At 48.2% G+C, this 20,129-nt stretch overlaps 3 protein-coding genes across 3 annotated transcripts; 1 reads left to right on the forward strand and 2 right to left on the reverse strand.

The window, feature by feature from the left end:
• The first annotated feature begins 7,729 nt into the window (after positions 1-7,729).
• F4807DRAFT_201917 (uncharacterized protein) lies at positions 7,730-8,843 on the forward strand. Its single transcript, XM_047993813.1, has 2 exons — positions 7,730-8,342; positions 8,393-8,843. Exons 1-2 carry the CDS (start codon positions 8,065-8,067, stop codon positions 8,556-8,558), a joined length of 444 nt encoding a protein of 147 aa, XP_047858348.1. The 5' UTR covers positions 7,730-8,064; the 3' UTR covers positions 8,559-8,843.
• A 5,627-nt stretch (positions 8,844-14,470) lies between these two features.
• On the reverse strand, positions 14,471-16,410 carry F4807DRAFT_456377 (FYVE-domain-containing protein; the record flags this gene model as incomplete). The annotated part of the gene is made up of 3 exons (XM_048000870.1): positions 14,471-15,127; positions 15,179-15,584; positions 15,638-16,410. The coding sequence occupies 3 exons, from the start codon at positions 16,408-16,410 to the stop codon at positions 14,471-14,473; spliced, it is 1,836 nt and encodes a 611-aa protein (XP_047858349.1).
• A 747-nt stretch (positions 16,411-17,157) lies between these two features.
• F4807DRAFT_202174 (uncharacterized protein) lies at positions 17,158-19,522 on the reverse strand. The gene is made up of 3 exons (XM_047993815.1): positions 19,246-19,522; positions 18,218-19,177; positions 17,158-18,170 (listed from the first exon to the last, which is right to left on the reverse strand). Exons 2-3 carry the CDS (start codon positions 19,073-19,075, stop codon positions 17,376-17,378), a joined length of 1,653 nt encoding a protein of 550 aa, XP_047858350.1. The 5' UTR covers positions 19,076-19,177; positions 19,246-19,522; the 3' UTR covers positions 17,158-17,375.
• Between the last annotated feature and the right edge of the window lie 607 nt (positions 19,523-20,129).

A 20,129-nucleotide genomic window follows, 5' to 3' on the forward strand; every position in this document is an offset into this window, starting at 1 on the left:
TTAAATCTACGTTGTGGTAGTACTGGAGTCGAGTCGAATACCACCGGCCGACAACGGACCAAAAAAAGGACTTTCGCATCTGTTCCAAAATATCCTGCGGGTCCGAAGAGCTTGTCTTTTGTCAATCGACGACACTTCGCAAATGACCTGGATACGACATCGGATACCGCATTTACTTTCCGCTTGTATCGAGGCGGCAGATTGAAACATACGACGCTCAGACCCTCGCTCAAGTCGAGGAGGGAAACCCTTTCACCAGTGCTCTGCTCTGAAGATTGACCTTGCTGGACTTGCGTTCGATGGATTCGGATACTCCGCTTCAAGGCGCTGGTAGCCGGAACTGCTAAACCGAGAACCGCGTGAACATCGTGCGTGCCACACTGTAGCTTGGCGTATTTGACCTTTACAAACGAGCTTTCGATCTGCTCGCTACCTGCCTGCTTAAAGATTGCTCTGTTGCTACGGAATTATGAGTCAGCAACCGCCATCCTACGGAACATTTCGGGAGTGGATCTGAATGACGATAAATGACGAAGCCCTATCGTGTGACTACCTAGTAGGGTCTGAAAGGGGTGAGGAGGTCAATACGATTACGGGGACAAAGGGTTTGTCAAGACTGGATCGACGCTCATATGGTCCTCCAAAAAGAACATTCTGGGGAACGATGAGTAAAACGACGGGTTGCTACGGATATTCTTGACCGGCGTACTTGACCGGTTGTTCGTCCGAACTTTCGAGGCATTGCGTATCAAGCAAAAAAACGGAGCAGGGCATTGCAACCGATATGAAAAAGTCCGAATATACTAATGGAAGGCATCGTCGTTGTCTTGTGACTTCGCCGTTTTACCGTTTTAGTCTCTACGTTTCCGCCAGTGGGATGAACCGGGGTTTCAGGCACAGTGGCTTAAGTGGTAGCATATTGCAAATGCTATCGCATTGCCACCAAGTACTTTTTCGGGATTCTGTCTCGAGAGCTGATGGGTGTGGTTATGTTATCGCCACTGTACTCCGAGTAAACGCCTAATATCTCCCCGATTGGTCTAATGTTGACAGCTTCAAGATGACCGGCGTATTGTAAGACTCAATATCTCGTTTTGGACAGACAATCTCAGCCGACGTCGAACCTCTCTTTGAATGTCCGAGAAACACAGTCCTGTTCGCCATCACAAACCTCGTGTCGTTAATGACCGCTCGCTTTGAGGTTCCTGCGTTAAGAATCGGATGTACCGAATTGGAGCTGTAACGGCATGACAGGATACTCTCTAGCACGTCTTAAAAGCTCAGATTGTCTTAGAGGTCTAGGAAGCCAGCCGGTGCTAAGGAATTCTCCTCCAAAATACCTTGCGCTCTCCGCAAGTAGGGCCAGAATAATGCCGACTCTCATTATACTGGTTACTGCGTCTCGCTGATCTGCGCGGTGACGGCCTTCATGTCCTCTTCGCCGGTGGATTTTCTCCACACACGCGCGCGACCTTCCAAGACATATCTCTTCCTAATTAGGGGTTGCCTAGGACTGAAGCTATCGTGAGTTTCGCTAGAAGTTGCCCTGCAGATTAGTGTAACTACGCCGTTGCATTGGGGTAAAGCCACCAAAGAGTTTGATTTGACGAAGTGAGTTTGTAAAAGTGACTGGGGTCAATAGAAATTAATGACAAAATACTTCAGTTCAGCAAATGATAGAGAAGAGACAAAGTCATGGCGTATTCTAGACGGCGTCGTACGCGTCTGATGCCTCGGCCAGCAACTTTGATGAACTCTAAAGAAACTTCGGCTGAAGCAGTTCTAATAATTTTGTGTGTCAACCTTGATAGACGTTAAGATCAGCTAGCAACGATAATAGTTAAGCGGAGCACGGTGGGCAAGGCAGGAATCTATGTTGTTGGAACTGAAGAGGGCGCCACCAACCCCATTCGGACGGAATACTCTATACCTAGATGTCATGATAATCCAACCCCCTACGGATCCATTGGCGGGATTCGAGTTTCACGACTTCTAAGAAAGCACCGTCGGGTCTTGTCCCCACTTTCGTAGGGATGAAGTTCAAAAATAACTTTGCGTAATGTGCGAGTATGCATGTGTAATACAGATCAAGTCCTATGTTGAAACATCCTCGCGAATTCATTGATGCTCACACCACTCTAAAAGTCACCATATGTGACGCCCTCACGCATTAGCACGTGAAGAAGGATGCTGGGCAAGGGGTTGTTGGTGGAGTTTTGCTTCAAGCCCAACTTACTGTGTTAGGTATTCCGCGCGACACAATCTATGCACGATCTATTAGGCAGGCTGGCGTTTATACATACGTAGTAGAATGCAGTCAGTTCCGAGCTTTGCCATTCTCAGTTCGCGGGCTTGCATTGCTGATCAGGGCGACTGTCGCCTGCTGATCGCGACGCTGTCGATTTCTAAGTGGAAGAGATCCACGAGAGACTATTGTCTGCCAGCCTGCCTGGTCTCTTGTAATCCGATGATACCGCATAGTGAGAGAATTTTCCTACCGCGTCATGCAGATTTTAGTTTATGAGTTTGTGGCAGGTCGACTATTTCGTTAGATAGGCGCAAGGAACTGAAATCCGAACGAGGCTCTGATGAGTTTCCACTTTTCGAAAAGAGCTAGAAGGTCCCAAGATTGAGCATGTTGTGAATACCGATTACCAGTGATCAGCATAGGCTGCCCAACACGAGGATTTCTACCTCTCACAGATAGACGTATGAGTTAGTTCCGGGTGGCATTGATTCCCGTCACCAATGCTTACCATTTACGCTGATCTGGATGTTGTCAAGTCGGAGATCATCCCATAGCGCCTGATAACCTCGTAACGGGACCCTATCTCCGGGTAATACATATCCAGCCAACGATACGTCTATAGCATCATCGATGACCAACTAGGCCCCAACGGGCTTTGACGGCTTTGAGCATATCGTGACTGGGCCGCCATCTGATAAGCTGGTCGGTGGGGTGTGCCATTGCGCCTTATAACAGGCCAAGGCTCCCCGCTTCCTATGGGCGTACTATGCACGCAGATGAGAGACAACGGCCAATGTTGCACGTGGCAGGGCGCAGACAGGAAGAGGTCCTCGTGATATGGAATTTTGGGGGGTGCGTAAAAACTAGAGGACTAGAGGCGAGAATGCTCCGAATAACGAGACTTGGCCCCAGCGAGCGCTGATCTCTGGGTACTAGGCCTGGAGGAGAGGATGCCCGCCTCCATGATAGCTGATTGGCCGGACGACGTTGGACGAGCGTCGCGGAAGCTATGGGATCGGCACTTCTAGGCAGCTTCTTGTCGGTGAGCTGCCTCCTCTTTTTTTCCTTGTTTCGATGAGATATTCGGGTCTCCGTGATTCAGCGTGGGATAGCATTGACGGGAACTGAGGGGGGCGGACATGCCGAGTCTGTTGTAAGTGTCGTGGATGGAGCAACCAAGCAACCATCTACCTATCAACTCCGTATACCTGGTGAGCGAAAAGCTGGATGAGGTTCCTCATAACCGTGCTGTATTACGTGGTGATGGATGACACAAGGGCCACATTATATAACTGGGTGAATGAGCTGACAGCTGGGCATGTCAGACATTGACGCAGCGATGGGATAGGGGAGAGAACAAGGTGAGGCTTGCAGGTTCGGACCTAAGAACGTTTAGACCTTCGAGAGGCGGGCACTAATCAGGTAGCGCTATTCGAGTGCAATTAGGTAGTAGAACACCTTATCGGGTATAACTATGTCTTTGGGTACCTTATAGTGGGTACGTATATACCATACCTTACAGTGCATATACAGATTCAGTTATCTGAATGGCTGAACTTAGTTGTATTGCTGCAATGTTGGTTTAGTACATGTAATGCTGTCAATTTGGTTGAAAGATGCAGGTATACGCAATAGAGTGTCTTCACAATAGTTTTGAAGGAGCCTTGGGGAGTCTTGTCAAAATGATATTGAAACATTTAATGAGGGGAAGTGAGAACGTCGAACTACAACCGAATATTTCCATGTCCGTTCAAAGAGTGCATACACATGTACGTGTGCGGACAGACTTTGTTATGATGTCATTATTGTTCCACAACATACGCACAAGCAGCGGCAACCAGCAGGAGATCGCGAAAGGGGAATCGAGAAATGACGAAGCCTTTAAGGGTTTTATGGGTTCTATGGGGAATTTTGGAGAAAAAGCTTTCGGGGGCTGAGATTAAAGGGTCTCAGATGTATCATTGTACTCGGGTTGGCGCAGTGGCTGACACATAATAGCCTTAATACACTATACATACTAGTAGTAAACGCGGGGGTGAATGGAATTCCTTAATGGTCTCGTCCATTGAAATATTCATACGCGTTCAGCATGTTCAATGTAAGCTGTGGCGAAGGCTATTATTATATTCCTTTGTCCTCTTCTCGTTTGGTTCGGGGACACATGTCGTCACGACGATTCTGCACGATGAAATTGGTAAGCAGCCACGTTAAGTGCCTCGTGGCTTCGGACAATACCAAACGTGAAAGGTCCAGGGAAAAAACATGTCAATGCATTGAAGAAACCCGAACAGCTCGAGAAGAAAAAGACGGGGGCAGTCGGTGCTTCTAAATAGAATTGCCGTCAATTGCAAGGCTCAAAATGAGGATTGACTAATACACCTTCCAATGAAGGAAATGATTTGACGGCGGGTAAGGCATGTAGAAGAGAGGGAAAAAAATGTTTCGCTAACTGGTAGAACTACTTGACAAACTAGTAACACAAGGGTTGTGAGCATATTGATGATAAAGGGATATGTACATCTGTTATCCTAACATTTTGATCGTCGCTTTCCCCTTCGGTTGTCTCCTCTGTACCCATCCTAGTGGGTTGCCCTACTCGTAGCTAAAACATTACTGCTGCAGTAAAATCGTACCGAAATAACCTTGAGAGATATCATACTAATTACTAGTACATTATTAAACCATAACACAGAGACCAACTGTAGCCCACGGACATGGAAGGTATGTATACAAGGTCTTATTAAAGCGCCTGCTACTTTTGCATTGGTGCTGTCGAAGCGTCGAAGCACTGAGAGGTACATACGTACCACACATTTGCTAAAGATGACATCATCCAGAGTTTTCGATACACGCCGGGGGTAAATTGGGCCCCGCTTCCGGTTTAGAAACATCACATCATTAAAGTACCTCTGTACTTACCGATAGCTACATGCCGGGAGACTTTCACACTGTACCCATCAGACTGTGTGGGAGACAGCCCAGCTTTGCTTCAGCTCAAAGTGCCCCAGATATTCCATCCGTCCATAATCCGTGGACCATATCTGCCTTGTCGGCTCCGTTCCCTTAAATCGTCATATTCCCAAGGGCCATCTCTAGCGCCAGGTCGTTGAACCGCCTGGAAAAGACCCGAGAACGTACCGATTACGCCATCTCTGTATCATCTGGAATATTCTGTTCTTTCTAGGGGTTTTAGGGGACCTATCAAGCCACCTTGATACCCCGGGTCACGGGTGTCATTGCTTCGAATCAGTATTCGAGAGAATGCTATTAGCAAGCAGGAAGTGTAAATTGAGGAAAATGAGGCAGCGATGCTAGTGGTATTCTTTGCCATGTCATATGGGGATTTGAAAGAGGGAAACTGGCATTTTGCCTAACCTGCATCCGCCGAAATCCCAAAAGACGTTTTTAGGGGTCTTTCTCCCATCCTCTGAAATTGGCGCCTTGCAGGGCGGAAGAACAACTTTAATCTGCGCCAAGGGAGGCCGTAGACCAGTTATATGCCCCGCTCCCCCTCCGAGTCGCGTTCCTTTTTTTCATTTAAAATGTCTCCTTTCTGACGCGCGATCAGAGACGTCGTTAACATAATAGTTGGCCTCTTGCTTTTTGGTCCCGGCTGACAACGCTGAGGTATGCGATAGTTCGCGGCGTAGCCCCAAGCAAGTTTACCTAGGTAATTCGGGTGTCGCCCCGACCGCCAGATTATGAGAATCTTCTAGGCATCATAATGGGCCGTTGAACGGAGCCTTTTGCTTATCACTTACTAAAAACGTCGTCGTGAAGCAGGCTTTTTAAGATCAGTTGCCCATCACAGAGCCCCTTAGAAACGGCCTAAGATTGCCGTGCTCCATCAACCTCTCTCTCTGGCCCATGAGCCCGAGAACGGCCATTGGCCAGTTTGGGACAGGCCAAGCCCGAGAGGAATCCATGAGAAATCCCATTCCTCGTTACCACGCCTGTCCATTCCCCATACAAGGGACCACTCCTTATCAAATCCTCCAATCATAGGCCGGCCTGTTGGAGTCACACAAGTCAACGACGATCTGCGCGACTGGGATATTGTATGTGGATGCTCTTCAGTGGTTCCTCCGCGCGAGAATAATATGGGCGCAGTGGACGTTGGTGGTCTTTTTTCGGGATATTGGTAAGAGATAATAGAACTCTAACATCTCTTCTGAGACGGTCATATTTTGCCTTGCTACTGCCGTCGTGTCTCAGGTCTACGAAGCATTAAGGAACCACGCAGCCACGTATGGAATAAGACCAACCCATCCAAGTTTTGAACCTTCGGCTGAATTGATTAGCATTGATCTTTGTCCGTAGTGAACTCGCGGGTGCAAACGTGGCAATTGAGAATCTCCTACTAAGGAGACTAATAACTAATGATAATTGACTTGTGCGGTATACTTCGGAGATGCTCATGCGGTAAGTAGTGATATGCCTATCCGCTTGTCTAGTATGTGTTTAGCCATCACCACATACATTGGCCTGGCTTGTGAAAGATGAAATGGATCATGCATGGTCGACTATTACCTGCTGGAATTGATGTTAGGCAACTTCCCCCTGGTGATAATTATCTTCTAGTGGTTTCCTTTTCCTGCGGCTATGTATTATTATGAATCTTTTTCATGCGGACATACCTAGGCAACTCTCGCAACTGCGGTGACCCAAGACCTCAAGGGGAAAGCGAAAGGAGAGAAAATCCCATTCCCTCATCGACGGAGCTACAAGGTGTCCACTAACGGGTCAAGTAGGTACGTAAGGACAGGGGTTCTTGGCTAGTGGAGGTACATACATACCTAGGAATGTACTTAGGTACCTAGATACTTGAGTACCTGTCTACGTGAGTACTACAGGTACGTACCTAGATTAGCAAACTTCATGAACCTTGAAGCGAGGTAGGAAGGTTTTTGGGTTTGCAACGTACCGAAATAATATACCGTATTATTTATACTGTGACTATGTCACTCGGTCATCTTCCCCCTGCGCCGTAATCTCTGTCACATCAGAGGCCAAACAAAAGCGTCTTGCTGCCGTCCTTTGAACATTTTGTACCGATCGACAACGACCCACGAAGTCTCGCTGACCACACAGACTCTCCCAATAACTTCGGCCAGCGCAAAAACCCAACCACGCAACCATAACCATCCTGCCATCGTTCACCCAGTACACCCAAGTCACCTAGTCACCCCCCAAAACACCTGTTGCACCCCCCGTTCATAAAGTCCTGAGGTTTGACTGACGATCACTTCAAACTACGTCGAATTGGTTCCCCCCGCTCATCCCCGATTCGCAAGACCGGGTCTCGTTAGACCTCTTTCTGCTTCTTCTGCCTCTTTCCTCCCTTATTACTCAAAGCCCACCCCATCTATCTTCTTTTTTGCTACCGTAGCTTGACCGACTCATACAACCCACACCCTTCAACGAAAAACAACATCACAATTGTAGAAAAAGAGCCGATGTATCCTTCTTGCAGGAACTAGCCAAGCCAGCCAGCCAGCCAGCCTTCTGCGCCTTTCTCTCGTTACCTACACTTTACGCTTCGGGCTCGTCACGCATACGCATACGCATTCGCAACCCTCACAGCCTATTCTGCTCGTTCCTCGACACTACGGCGCATCTTCTTCACTGAATGGTGGCGATCCCTTCGAGGCTCGGGTGACGGGAGGATACGGGCGTAAACGTCGACGGCATATTGCCATCCTTAATTCATTCTAATACTACTTACGGCTCAACGTCTTTCGCTTTTTACCAACTCAACAACTTCGCTTCGATATACAATTTCCACGGTCTGGACCAGTACATAATCACACTTCATCATGAGTAGTGATCCTACCGAAACCAAACCTAATCCCCCCGAGCGATCGGACTCGTCATCCTCTTCCGTCGAAAGTCAGGAGATACACAACCCCGTACCGATTCGACCACGCTTGCCTAATAGAAAGAGCAGCGGTACTCTTATAGTTCCTCGAGATTCCAACCAAGTCGGACCTCTAGAACCAGAACTTGAGCCGGATGATGTTAGAGCGATGAGTCCTCGTAGAACGAGCGAGGACATTGAGGTTATGGGGCGCGAGGCACGCGAAGAGCTTCACAAGTAAGATAACCTATCCTTTGCGGTCGAATTACTTAGACTAACGTGTCTAGACATGCGAGAGCGCTACAAGATTCGCTCCTCATGATATTTAACCGGATAGAGGCGGTCAAGGAGGAACACGACAAGTTGGATAGCCACAACAAGTTCCTACAGAAATATATTGGTGATCTGATGAGCACGAGCAAGATAACCGCTAGCAATAGGGGTAGGAAATGAGTGATCACTACAGTAGTGGCAGTGGGGAGGAGCAAAACTTGGCAGCCCTGTAGCCGCCATGCCGCGACAAGGGCGCTTATGATACCCATATCGATTCTGCGATTCCAAATCGCCTGTGGCACCGACGGAATTGAATTCGGACGAATTCTACGATACATCACCAAACGAAGTTCGCTCGGTAGCATTTTGTCGCTTATTTATATCCTAGTGGTTCGCCCCAGTCTCACGTCTGGGCCAACTCGCTTTGGGGGGGATTCGATTCTGCGCGTGTTATCATCAACAGTGCTACACGAGGGCGATGAGTTGTACTGTGATTTTATACCAAGTCAGGGGATCCGGTGTTGAAAAAGAAGTTTATATACCACTGCCGTTTCATGACTTACACCAGCATCAGGATTACCATTGGCTCACGGGGTGGGTTGATCGGAATTTGGCATCACAAACGGCGTTTGCAATAACGAATATTTGATTTCGGCAAGTCAGTCAGGGGCGATTGGCCTCGTTGACCACATGTACGTAGGCGTTGCTCATCATTAAAGCATAACAATTGGTTCAAAAAATGATTCGCGAATGGGACTTACCCGTCCCTTCGACTACTCCCGGGTTTCTTCCTCTTGGCGACGAATTACATATTGTGATCTGGCAGATAGTGGGCCCTTAGTTGCTTTGGATCTCAGGATGCATTGCCCGGCCGTCCAATATTCAACTCACGATATTAAGAAGTTGACAACTCACCGCCCTATTATAGGAGGACTCGCAATCTCTTTATCGGTTGTGTTGTGTTTACTACCGCTACCACCGAAGACGGTCACAGGTTATCTCAACTGTAACGTTGGGTAAGACGCAAACGATGACCCTCCCAACAATAGGAGCGAATCATCCGATCCAAGCAATATATCGATATCTACCGGTACCCGTCCTCCCTCATGGCGATACTGCACATACGATTTCGCTTCTAGTAATCGACCTACGTTAGATTTCCGAAATGAGAGAAAATACGTCGACGCTGCTGCTCGTGTAACCCAGGAGCGGTTCTACGGCATAAGCGTCGGGTTGAATGCTTCGACGTTGCAGATGCTGTGGTCCCAATGATCTGAGAAACAAATAGAACGGACGGGAAGGTGAGTGCACCGCCTAGGCGATTTACATGCCGTGTAAACAAACTCGTCGGATGATGGCGGTGGGAGGAACCGGTCTGTCAAAATAGGGGCCACGACGGGGGATCCACATATGGAATGAATCCGGGACTCGTGTGCCGGCCGTGAATGGGAATCCAGGATGGGCAGCATGACCGGCGAAGTTGAAATATGACGGATCTGCTTTGTTCTTCGATACGATGACTACGCACTTATTTTACTGTAGGGGATTCTTTGGCTTCTTTGGGGGGTTGTTGGCCGGGTAGAAGGATGGAAAAGCTCAGGACCATAAAATAAAATCCCATAATACTCAAAAATCCCATAAGCCCAACTGACGCCCGAATAGAAGGGCGAGAAAATCTAATCCCGTGTAACCACACTTGGAAGCTGTTTGGTTAGAAACCCCTGACGACTGCCGTCCGTACGCACTTCATATCTGTATGTATATTTCCCTCGTTTATGGATCATATGGAAATATCTTAACCCCCACGACTCGAGATGACGAGTTAAAACCTCGCCCTGCTCGCCTCAAGCAGCGACATTTGCATATTCAATATCCAATCCAGAATCTTTACATTCCTATCAACTTCTGAGGAATCCCATAGACCCTTCGTCTATCGAGCTCAGGACAATGTGACCCATTAGTCATCGTGCGCCTCTCCAGTTGTTGTCGCGATTGGCGGACCCTGTTCCCCTGACAGGCATCCACCCGCGGGGGTCGAAGCATGGGGGGTATATACACATTTACTTCCCTATCTCCCTGTCTGCTTCTATCTACTACTTTCTACTTTCTACTTCCGGTACGTACGTACAGTATGTGTATAACATGGACAATGTAGTTCTCGATGAGCGACCATGCGTATTACCCCTCCTCCCTTTCCCTTTCCATCCACCATGGCTATAGGCTAGGCAGTTATGGTTATCTTTTATAAGATCTCACTTCTCAGCAAGCCGCCTCACCGGTCCCCTCATTGGGGAAGGGATGCCGTTGGCATTAACCCTTGCGAGCTATTTTCCCGCGGCACGCGGCTGCACGTGGGATGGCTGGATGGAACGGGATGATGGAGAAGACGGAATTGGCATCTTCTTTCACCGCCCACCTCTCTCTCTGTCTCTTTCTTTCTCCGTTGTCTCTGCCTACCTACATGGTAGATACTTGCCGTATCAAAAGTCACGACATGCCGGGTGCCGCTATTCGCTGTTGCGCCAGCATGATATGTAACGGTCTACTACTGTAAGCAATAGGCCAATGTAACATGTGAATCATTTTCTCCCATTCTTATTCGTCCTTACCGCCCTACAACACTTAACTAAGCCACTCTCGCCGTCGATTATCGTACGTCAAAACCGACCTAGGTATCTATCGATCGACATGTCTACCTCCGTAGGCAGATATGTACGTACACTCAGGTCAGATGCATTAGTTGCATCCTTGGAGGAAGGATCCTCTGTACATCCTCTTAGATCTACAAGAGCTGAGCGGCTGGTTTGCCCTTCCTTCGGTTAGATACGGCTAGATCCATGATACCCCGAGTTCGTGACACTGGACAACGATGCTTATTGCCTATTGCCTGACAATAAAGGATACGGTGTGCGCGAGACATACGGCAAGACACACCTACATGCGCGCGCATGCCTACATATCTGCCTACAATACCTACATTAAGCAGGCAGATGAGCGCGTGTCTAGGTAACCTCACGGTCCTGAAATGGCAAACCTTTCGGTGCAGGAGTAGAGCACCACGTACAGGAGCCTCATGCATGGAAATTCGGGAAGCATTCCCTCTAGGGTTTCACGAAGGGAACGTAGCGAGACAAAGACTCAGCTACATGGAGGTATCAGAAAAAAAAAACGTTACGCCGTCCTGCGAGCTCGGGTAAAGAAAAAAACCGTTATATCTCCTTCATACGGTAGAAATGGGATGCGTATATAAATATATATGATATATGGCTATTACCAATAAACCCCGTACCCCATAACCTGCCTCTTTCGCTTTCTTCTCCGATGCGACAAAAGATCCGCCAGCGCTGGAACTCCAACCCGCACCGAGACGCGACCAAAGGACCAAGATCTCGAGGAAACGGGATTAAGCTTTCCCAAGCTAATGTTATTTTCTTCCACTTTGCCTGCCAAGATGTAGCCGGTCCTGGGCAGTGTTCGATAGGTACACCCCCGAGCCGCATAATATACGTACGCCTTCAAAGACAACCCGAGATGCTGTTACCGCCTCCACGGGTAAAAGGAATATTGAAACCTCGGGTATCTGGCGCCTCTAGGTATCATCACCGTTCAGATCTTGTGCTCGCCTCGATAACTCTCGATGTGGTGATACTCTTCATGAGAGGCAAGGCGACAAGGACATGTGACTTACAAGCCCGAGGCGAACTGGTCATAAGACACCACGAGAGGTTGTTGGAAGTTGGCTGATAGTTCAACTAACAAACACTAGGTAAGCTAGATGAACCGTTAACATGCCTAACATCGGCCGAGATACTAGCTCGCCCATCTTTCCCTGTCGTCGACCTTTCACCGGAAGTTCCAGTGGGATGGGCTAGAATATTCCAGAGATCAAAATTGGCGCCGTCTCAGAGGGAGTCCTATATTACCTATCTTAACTCGTGTTCGGCGGGACAAAAGCTCCCTGATTATACGGTATTTGTCCAGGGCAAGGCTTCTCGAGAATCTCAAATTCCTTGGTTTCGTCTGGTTTCGCCTGGGGAAGATTCAAGGAACTTAGGGTCTTTGGCTCCCGGGATCCCCCTGGTTTTGAAATCGATCTGGGGAGAACTCGCTAGTTAGTCGGCGGAGATTTGTTGAAATTTGGTTTTTTTTTCTCTCGGGTCGCCCTAGGAAAGGACGCCAAAGGGGCCGGAATCACGCACTACTGTTATTATGTTAGTAGCGTCCCAATGGCGACTCCTCGACGAACGCCCGGACGAAGCATCACGAACGTCCGTTCGCGAACGAGGCGGTAATCGTCTGCCCAGTGCCCACCGGCGCAAGTTTATCTCGAAACCTTGAATCGCATCCTACCGGTGTAGGCAATGACCGCCAGGAGATTTGGCTCAGACGGCATATTCCGCGGCCCAAGAACCGAATCTAATGCGCCGAGGGGGCGCTGTCGAGGTTTCGGCCCCGGCAACTTCTCCAAGCTGACGCTGACGGTTCTTGCATGCTTCCAAAGTCGCATATCCTCATACATAACCCCCATACCAACAAGCCTTCATACAGACTAGCTGATACACAGGCACATGCTAAACGAACAAGGCTCGGGGAGCTGGAGCAAAGCTCCCCTCCTCAGCGGCGATACGTTCCACCCCATATGGAGCATTAGGGGTCTGACAAGAGGGTCCTAACAGGCCACATCAGGATAAGTGAGCGAAATCCCGCCGCGAGAAAATCAGGGTCCTCCGTCCTAACCAAAGGGCAGCCATACCCGTTCTAGCTAGCCAACTATACAGTACACGGTACCAGCCGCGCTAACGCATTGATACCTAGGCTTGAAAGAGGCCTTGCAGTATTAAATACTACTATGTATGTATCCTGCAAGCGCCCCAGTTGTTCCGTCAGCCCAGTTTACATACCTAACCACGTTTTGCAACATGCCTTCTTAGGCTAAGCCTCTCAAGTAGGAGCGGGAGGGGTTGGAAGAAACCGTCTTACCTACGGTACCTACCTACCTACCTACCTCCCTACCTCCCCGGCGGGAATCAATAGAAGAAAAGGGAAAAAAAAGAACTTAGCCTTATTTAGGGGTCTTGTCAAGTTTTCCTGGCGCCTTAGCGCCTGCTACGTGCGTCATCCCGGGACGCCGAAAACAAGAATCGGGACCGCGCTACGCACGCTCAGGGCCTAGCCGCTCAGGCGCGCGCGCGAGTGGGGTGTCCAACGCTCAGGACGATGAGGAGAAAAAAAACCCCCCATGGTTCTGAAAGAATACATATACATAGGCATCTACTATCAGGTAATAGTTAATGGAACTTGGGTACCTAAGTAGGGTACTTACCTATGCGATAATAAAAAACCTTGGGCATCTAGGATTAGACTAACCTAAGACGATGCCGATGTGGGGACTATATCATGCAGTCCTGTCGTGACAGCATGAATATTTCGAAGTCGGTGAGGTCCAAGGTTGACGAGGCTAATACCAACAACCCCCTGTAAGCGCAGCTCGTGGGTTACTAGAAGCTTACTACTAAGTATCTATCTGCATGTACTTTGATGAACTAAACTAAAGGACTATGAGTACAGCAGTGTAGGTAGTTGAAACAAGCTGGTATGACGTCGGGGACTTGGTTCATACTGTGTGTATGCAGTAGCCACAGCAGCTGTGAAGTGCATGTGGTATCAGGGATATAGAGATCCCACGTGAAAATATCCTTGACTTACCAAATTGTGTCACCGAGCAATGTTTCGGGGTAGACGCCGATCCATAGACTGAACAGCAATGGTATATTATCTAGAGTATCTATCCAAACGCTAAAATGATAGAGCCATACGCCGGACTCCAAACTGTGAGGTGACGTTGACGCAGGGTCACACGCGTTTAAAGGGAGAAAGACCTGACGCTGAAACCGCGGGGGGGAATGCAGAGTGTAAAGACCGAGAAGTAAATGTTAGGACGCCCATCTCCCTTGCCAAACTATACCTAAGCTTGGACTCCCAGAGCGATGAATTGGTATAAATAAACGAGATGAGTGCTAGTGGACTTGATTGCAACGACTGGCGGCATAAATGTGCAAGGAGAAGGTTGTGGTGTGGTCGGTGATGCTTGATTAATAACCGAAACTGTCATGTTGATGAACCGGGCACCGCCCTGGATGGTCGACAAACCATGCCGTGATGCAGGATCGGTGGAAACGGCATAGGCACTCCAAGCGGGCCATAGGAACGCCAACCTCAAATTCCTCAAGACATATGGTGCATTCCGCGGAATCGACGCAATCCTTTTCCGTCGCTAAGTACGGGAACATACCGGTTCTGCGAGCAGTAAGAGGCGGTACCCCATGGCTGCCTTGAATACCAGATCCGACCGATCCAGGTCCCGACCCTGATCTTGAGCCCGGGCTGTATGCGCTATGGGCTACAATACACGACTCGATGTGCGATTCTCGACGAGCCTCAAAGTTGGGCAGTTCTCTTGAAGGCAGCTCTCGGTGACAAATCGGACACTCGTCTTCCTCGGGAATTTGTGGCGGAGGTGGCAACGGGCGATTCATTGTCGCCGCCGAGGAAGATGACGGGCCACCAAGACCGGCCATATCGGCTAGATCAGCTAGCGAAGCACCAGGGAAACGATGACCTAGGAAGGAGGAGTGACGATATGTAGAGTATGGGTGTGGATAATATGTTGGTGGAGTCCCGCTGATGACTCGGCTCTGAGGAGGATAGTAATTACTACTCGAAGCTCTCGAGGGACCTGGGCCAGAATGCTATGATCATATTAGTACACGTTCGATACGACATAGGGGCAAGTGACTAACCATCGTAACACTTCGACTCCTAGAATAAGTGTCAGGTGACATATTTGGCGGTACCATGTATTGTGAGTAACGATTCATATTGTTGTCGCTATTGTGATTACCATTATAATTATAATTACCACTAGAACTGCTTTGAGACCGCTGATGTGGAAGTGGTGACCTTGGAGAGAATTGTCCTGCAGAGTTCTGAGTTTGCGGCGGTGTTGTATTGGGGTCCGGGACACATGGGTTACAAAGTCGAACCTGCTCGCCGCCTCCCAAAACACTGAAATCGGCAATGCTACCTTCGTCTCCAAGGAATGAATACCGATGGAAGCCTCGTTCTCCAGGTGGTCGTACAATATATTGATGGGGTATCGTGATCTTATGCGGGGAACAAGAGTTGCATACGACCCTACCGCATTTCCTATTCTAGTTGTTAGCTTCTATCAATCGCATATGGAATGCAAAGAACCCTACCGGCAATGATGCTTCCTAACAAAAAAGCTGAACTGTGTACGACATATCGGACAGTAGGTCACTTCACTATCCGGCTGCCATCGTGGAAGGGCGACTTCCGGCGGAGACCTCCTCGGAGAAAATGATGGCGCTATCGGATTCAATCTTGAGGTAGGTCGCTGAGTCTCAGACGTATCTGAGGTTGAAGCTATACCGTTTCGACTTGTATCACCCAGAAGCGGCGATCTCCCATCGGGCGTAGAACGAGATGTACTCTCATCCGCTATAGATAGTCCACTGAGTGATCCGGCTGTTTGATGCAGAGCCTCCCTGAGAGTGATACCCGCTTCTTGTGCTGCAGAAGTTTCTCTCATGCCCCGTGCTGGCATTCGTCCTCGCTCTGAACCTGCTTGTTCCCGTGAAGAACCGCTGATGCTCGATAATTCCGTGTCTAAAGCCGGAACTTGGCCGGGAGTTGTTATACCTTCTCCGCTTGGTTCAGTATCTGGGTGTTCCACGCTGGCTGAATCCTCCGCTATACCATTAACTTGCGATGTCGAGTTTTCAGATGGAAGAGCTTCGTTGCTTGTGCTAGCCTCCGCAGCATTGGAATCGGCATCTGTCAATGCATTCCTCGGAAATCTATGTGTAGGGCAATCGTAATAGTCGTCGCATCCCGGGGTAGAGGAATCAGTACTCCTAGCATATGAACTTCCCGACTCGGCGTCGCGGATCGCGGGACTGTGCTCCCCGGATGGACCGGGAGCATCAGGCGCAATATCACCAGTAGACATCCTAGGAGTTCGACTGGCTCAAGCCACTTGAAGAGGCGCTAATAAAGAGATCATGGAAGCACGAAAGATACCGGGTTCTCTGGGAAAAGTCCCGCAGTAGTCGGACACGGTTATAGGATGTAACGATCGCAGGCGAATAAGAATTATTGGGAAATCTACTGGTAAAAGTGTTAGTAGTGAGTTATACACGATCTTGCACTGATGCTATGATGAAGCGAAGATTGAGGGGTTGATCTTATGCCATAGCCGTCCCACATAAGGGCTTTCCTTCTATTAACTTACAAGTTGACAAGATGTCTAAACTTCACGATATATAGAAAATAGGATGGTCGAGTGTATGTGACAAAAGAAATTTTAAAAAAAGGGTAGATAAAAGTTTCTCGGAGGAAGGTTGGAAGGTTGATTCGATAACACGCGACTCCCTAAGTTTCGGTGGGGAGAGATAGAGAGGCTTGGAGGTACGGAGGAGTTACACAATCGCCCAATCACCTGGACAATTTCCAATTTCCATATGCTTTTCTTATCTTATCGCTCAACTCGGCCTTCAGAACCTTACTGGACATGTAGCTTCGTACTACCTAATCAGCTGCTAATGCGCGTGCTTGGGGGTTCAAAGTGGGGATTAGCCGCAGCTGGGGCAAAATTGAAGAACCTTAACCTTAGCTCATAAGGATCTTAGCTAAGATCCTCCACGCCAGGTGGTGCAATAGTGGAGTATATGCAGCTACATATTTTGGATATCAATTGATGTGAGACGTCTGCAAGCAAACTGCAAGCAACCTTAACCGGAAGCCACTCATTAGGTACTATATATATCTAGCCCTTATTCGCATCTCTGACCAGAACATCATGATTCCTCGATCTTTTTCGTCATTGAGTTTATTTACGGGGTATATTGTGCCTGAAGAATACATTGAACGCGTCCGTATATATATATATATATATATATATATCTATTACACATATTATATTGGCAAGATACCTTCATCATTCCAGTTGCTACCATCGAACCAAACTTCCTTGATTCCAAGCTTAGTCTGATAGAAGCATCTATTCATATCCTGATCCTTGGATATCCCTACGTTCGCGGCATTGTCAGCCCCCGGAGTCAGGCAAGCAATATCTGTTCCGTTGTTGGCGGAACCTAGCGCGTCATATGTTTCGGGGCCCTGCCAACTATCGTCGTCCTGCCACACCACTTGTATAATTCCAGAATCATCTTGGTAGAGTATGTATGTGTTGATTTGGTTGTTGCTGTCATAAGGTCGGCCAACGGCAAATGCGCCGATAGGAGAAGAAGCTGGTATCTCCTTTGATAAAGCCCCTTTTCTCCATGCCACCCCTTCGTTACTTTTCGCAGATTCATCGTGTATCTTGACTGACAGCATGCCTTCGTTACTTCGGTATACAATGCCGCCAGCATCTGAATAGTTTTGGGCGATGGGAAGAGCAACGATACCACCCGCTTGTGTCGCCTCAACGTCCCCATTCCAATCGGTACTGTTGATCCACCATGGAGCAGAAAGATTACTGGCATTCTGTCCAATCATCGTAGACCAACGTATCGCATTATCCGCATCTTGTGAAATTAGATATGGGAAATAGCACGATATGCGAGTATTTCCGGCTATCTGGAGTGGGTATGTATTGATGCTTCCAGGTTCTCCATTCACGGGAATTGTTCCATTCTCAAATCTGAAATTGAAGTTCTGCCCGCGTATAATACCGTCCTTATCTTCATAGAAGAACTCAAGTTTTGGCTGCTCAATTAGTAGTATACACGGAGATAACAGGGTAGGAAACTTACCACTGGGTCATCCAATACGTACGAACCAGCAGCCATCGTGCCGTTTTCAATGGGTTGGTATGGTAGGTCCAATACTGTCGATGCGGACCAATTGGCGCTAGCACCCTCTTTATCCACGAATTGTATTTGATTGTCCTTGTCTTGGTAGAAGAGACGGATGTTATAGTCCGTCGCGTTCCTGTAACCAGTCACAGCTAGTCGAGAACCTAGTCTAACACGTGGCGCTGATATCGTTTGTGGTGCATTAGGTGAAGTGCCGTTTGAAGTTGTGTTCGAACTTGTTGGCGCGTCGCTACCGTTGCTGTCGTTGCTATCGTTACTATCGGTGGCATGTTTCGCTTTTACTTCTTCAGCTCCTATGATACCGCCTATAATGGCACCGACTCCAATAATTAATATCAGAGCGCCGCTAATAGCCCATATTACCCAGCGCTTGACCTTGACATCTTTACTCACCCAGGACGAGCTGGGGTTGGTAGGCGCATGAGGGCTAGGTTGTTGGTCTTTGGTACTCGATGCAATTGGTTGAGGATCGGCTGTCCGATAACTAGAAATTTGCGATAATGGGAGGGTGTGGGACGATTGTCCATAGATCTGGCTTGCGTCTGGCCCGGGCCCTTCATATTGGGGTGGTTGCGATTGAATTCGAGGTTGTGATGGTGTCCCTTGTGGGGCAGGTTCAGTGAGCGATGAGGCGCCATTTCGTGACCCTCCTGGCGTAATGTCTGCATATTTGTGACCGTCGTGTAATCGCGCATCGTCTTGCTCTCCAAGCGGTTTCTTAGGAGGGGCTAGAGTGTCGGGCGGGAAATAATACTTATTATTATCGAAAAGCGCATCTTGATGATGGTTCTGCATTGCTGCAGCAAAACGACATTGTGCGCGTTAACACTAGCAACATTTGTACATCTAATGAGCTATTCAATGTGTTTTTCTAACACGCCATCAATGTTGAAGATGCTGGAAATAAAGGGTTAGCTACGCCGCAAGTAGAAAGGTAGAAGAGATAGGGGTTTGGAACTAGGTACCTATACATATAGTGAGGCGCCATTCGTGTATTTGAATAAATACGATATTAATATGCAACTATACTAAGTATAAAGGGGTCCAACACACATGACGCCACTTCCTGTGTAGTGGCACGTATTATTTGATGATAAGCCTTATGGGTGGTCACTTTCCTGTTCAACTTATGTATCGTAAGATGAAATTTGCATTGCCAATTGAATCAATCGAGTGTTGATCAAGAACAATTCGAACGATGTAGGTTAAGGACAGTAAAGTATACACAAATCTTTAAGCAGGTAAAACTCAGTATATTGCATATTTATTCATGCATTCGTGACGGGAAAGTCCGTCATACTTATAGCAAGGCGATTATCCCGTATAGTAGAATGCATGCTACATATTACTATACGTACGAACGCTAGGGGGAGATCAACCTCCTATCTTCTCCAACCCCTGGTCCAGCTCGGCTCTTTGGGGCTGAGCTGAGCTACATCACTGCTCGCTGTGACGTTGAAATTGAATTTCTAGGTGAAATTCATGCTGATTGGTCGTGAACCAAACAAAGATCTTCCAATACGATGTAGGATTTTGAACCCAGTCCATGCAAACCCCCGCCTCCACCCCGATCCCTGGGACACTACTATTCCAGAGAAGCAGACCACCATGCGCTAATACAATCTTAGTAAATCATGAAACACTCACTCACCTAAGTTTAAACAAGTGCTAGATTTGCTAGTAATTATCAGGCACGAGAAGATATGTCTAGGGGATCAAAAAGGAAAGGAGGAGTTAGTAAGATAATGCACTTTAACTACCTACTGGGCAGTGTACACAACAAGGGATGGTGCTCTGTTACACCGACCCGTCATATGGAGACCAACACCTACCTACCCCTGAACAGGTA

Source organism: Annulohypoxylon truncatum (genome assembly GCF_022578515.1).
Source record: "Annulohypoxylon truncatum strain CBS 140777 unplaced genomic scaffold F4807scaffold_3, whole genome shotgun sequence".
Classification (NCBI taxonomy): Eukaryota; Fungi; Ascomycota; class Sordariomycetes; order Xylariales; family Hypoxylaceae; genus Annulohypoxylon; species Annulohypoxylon truncatum.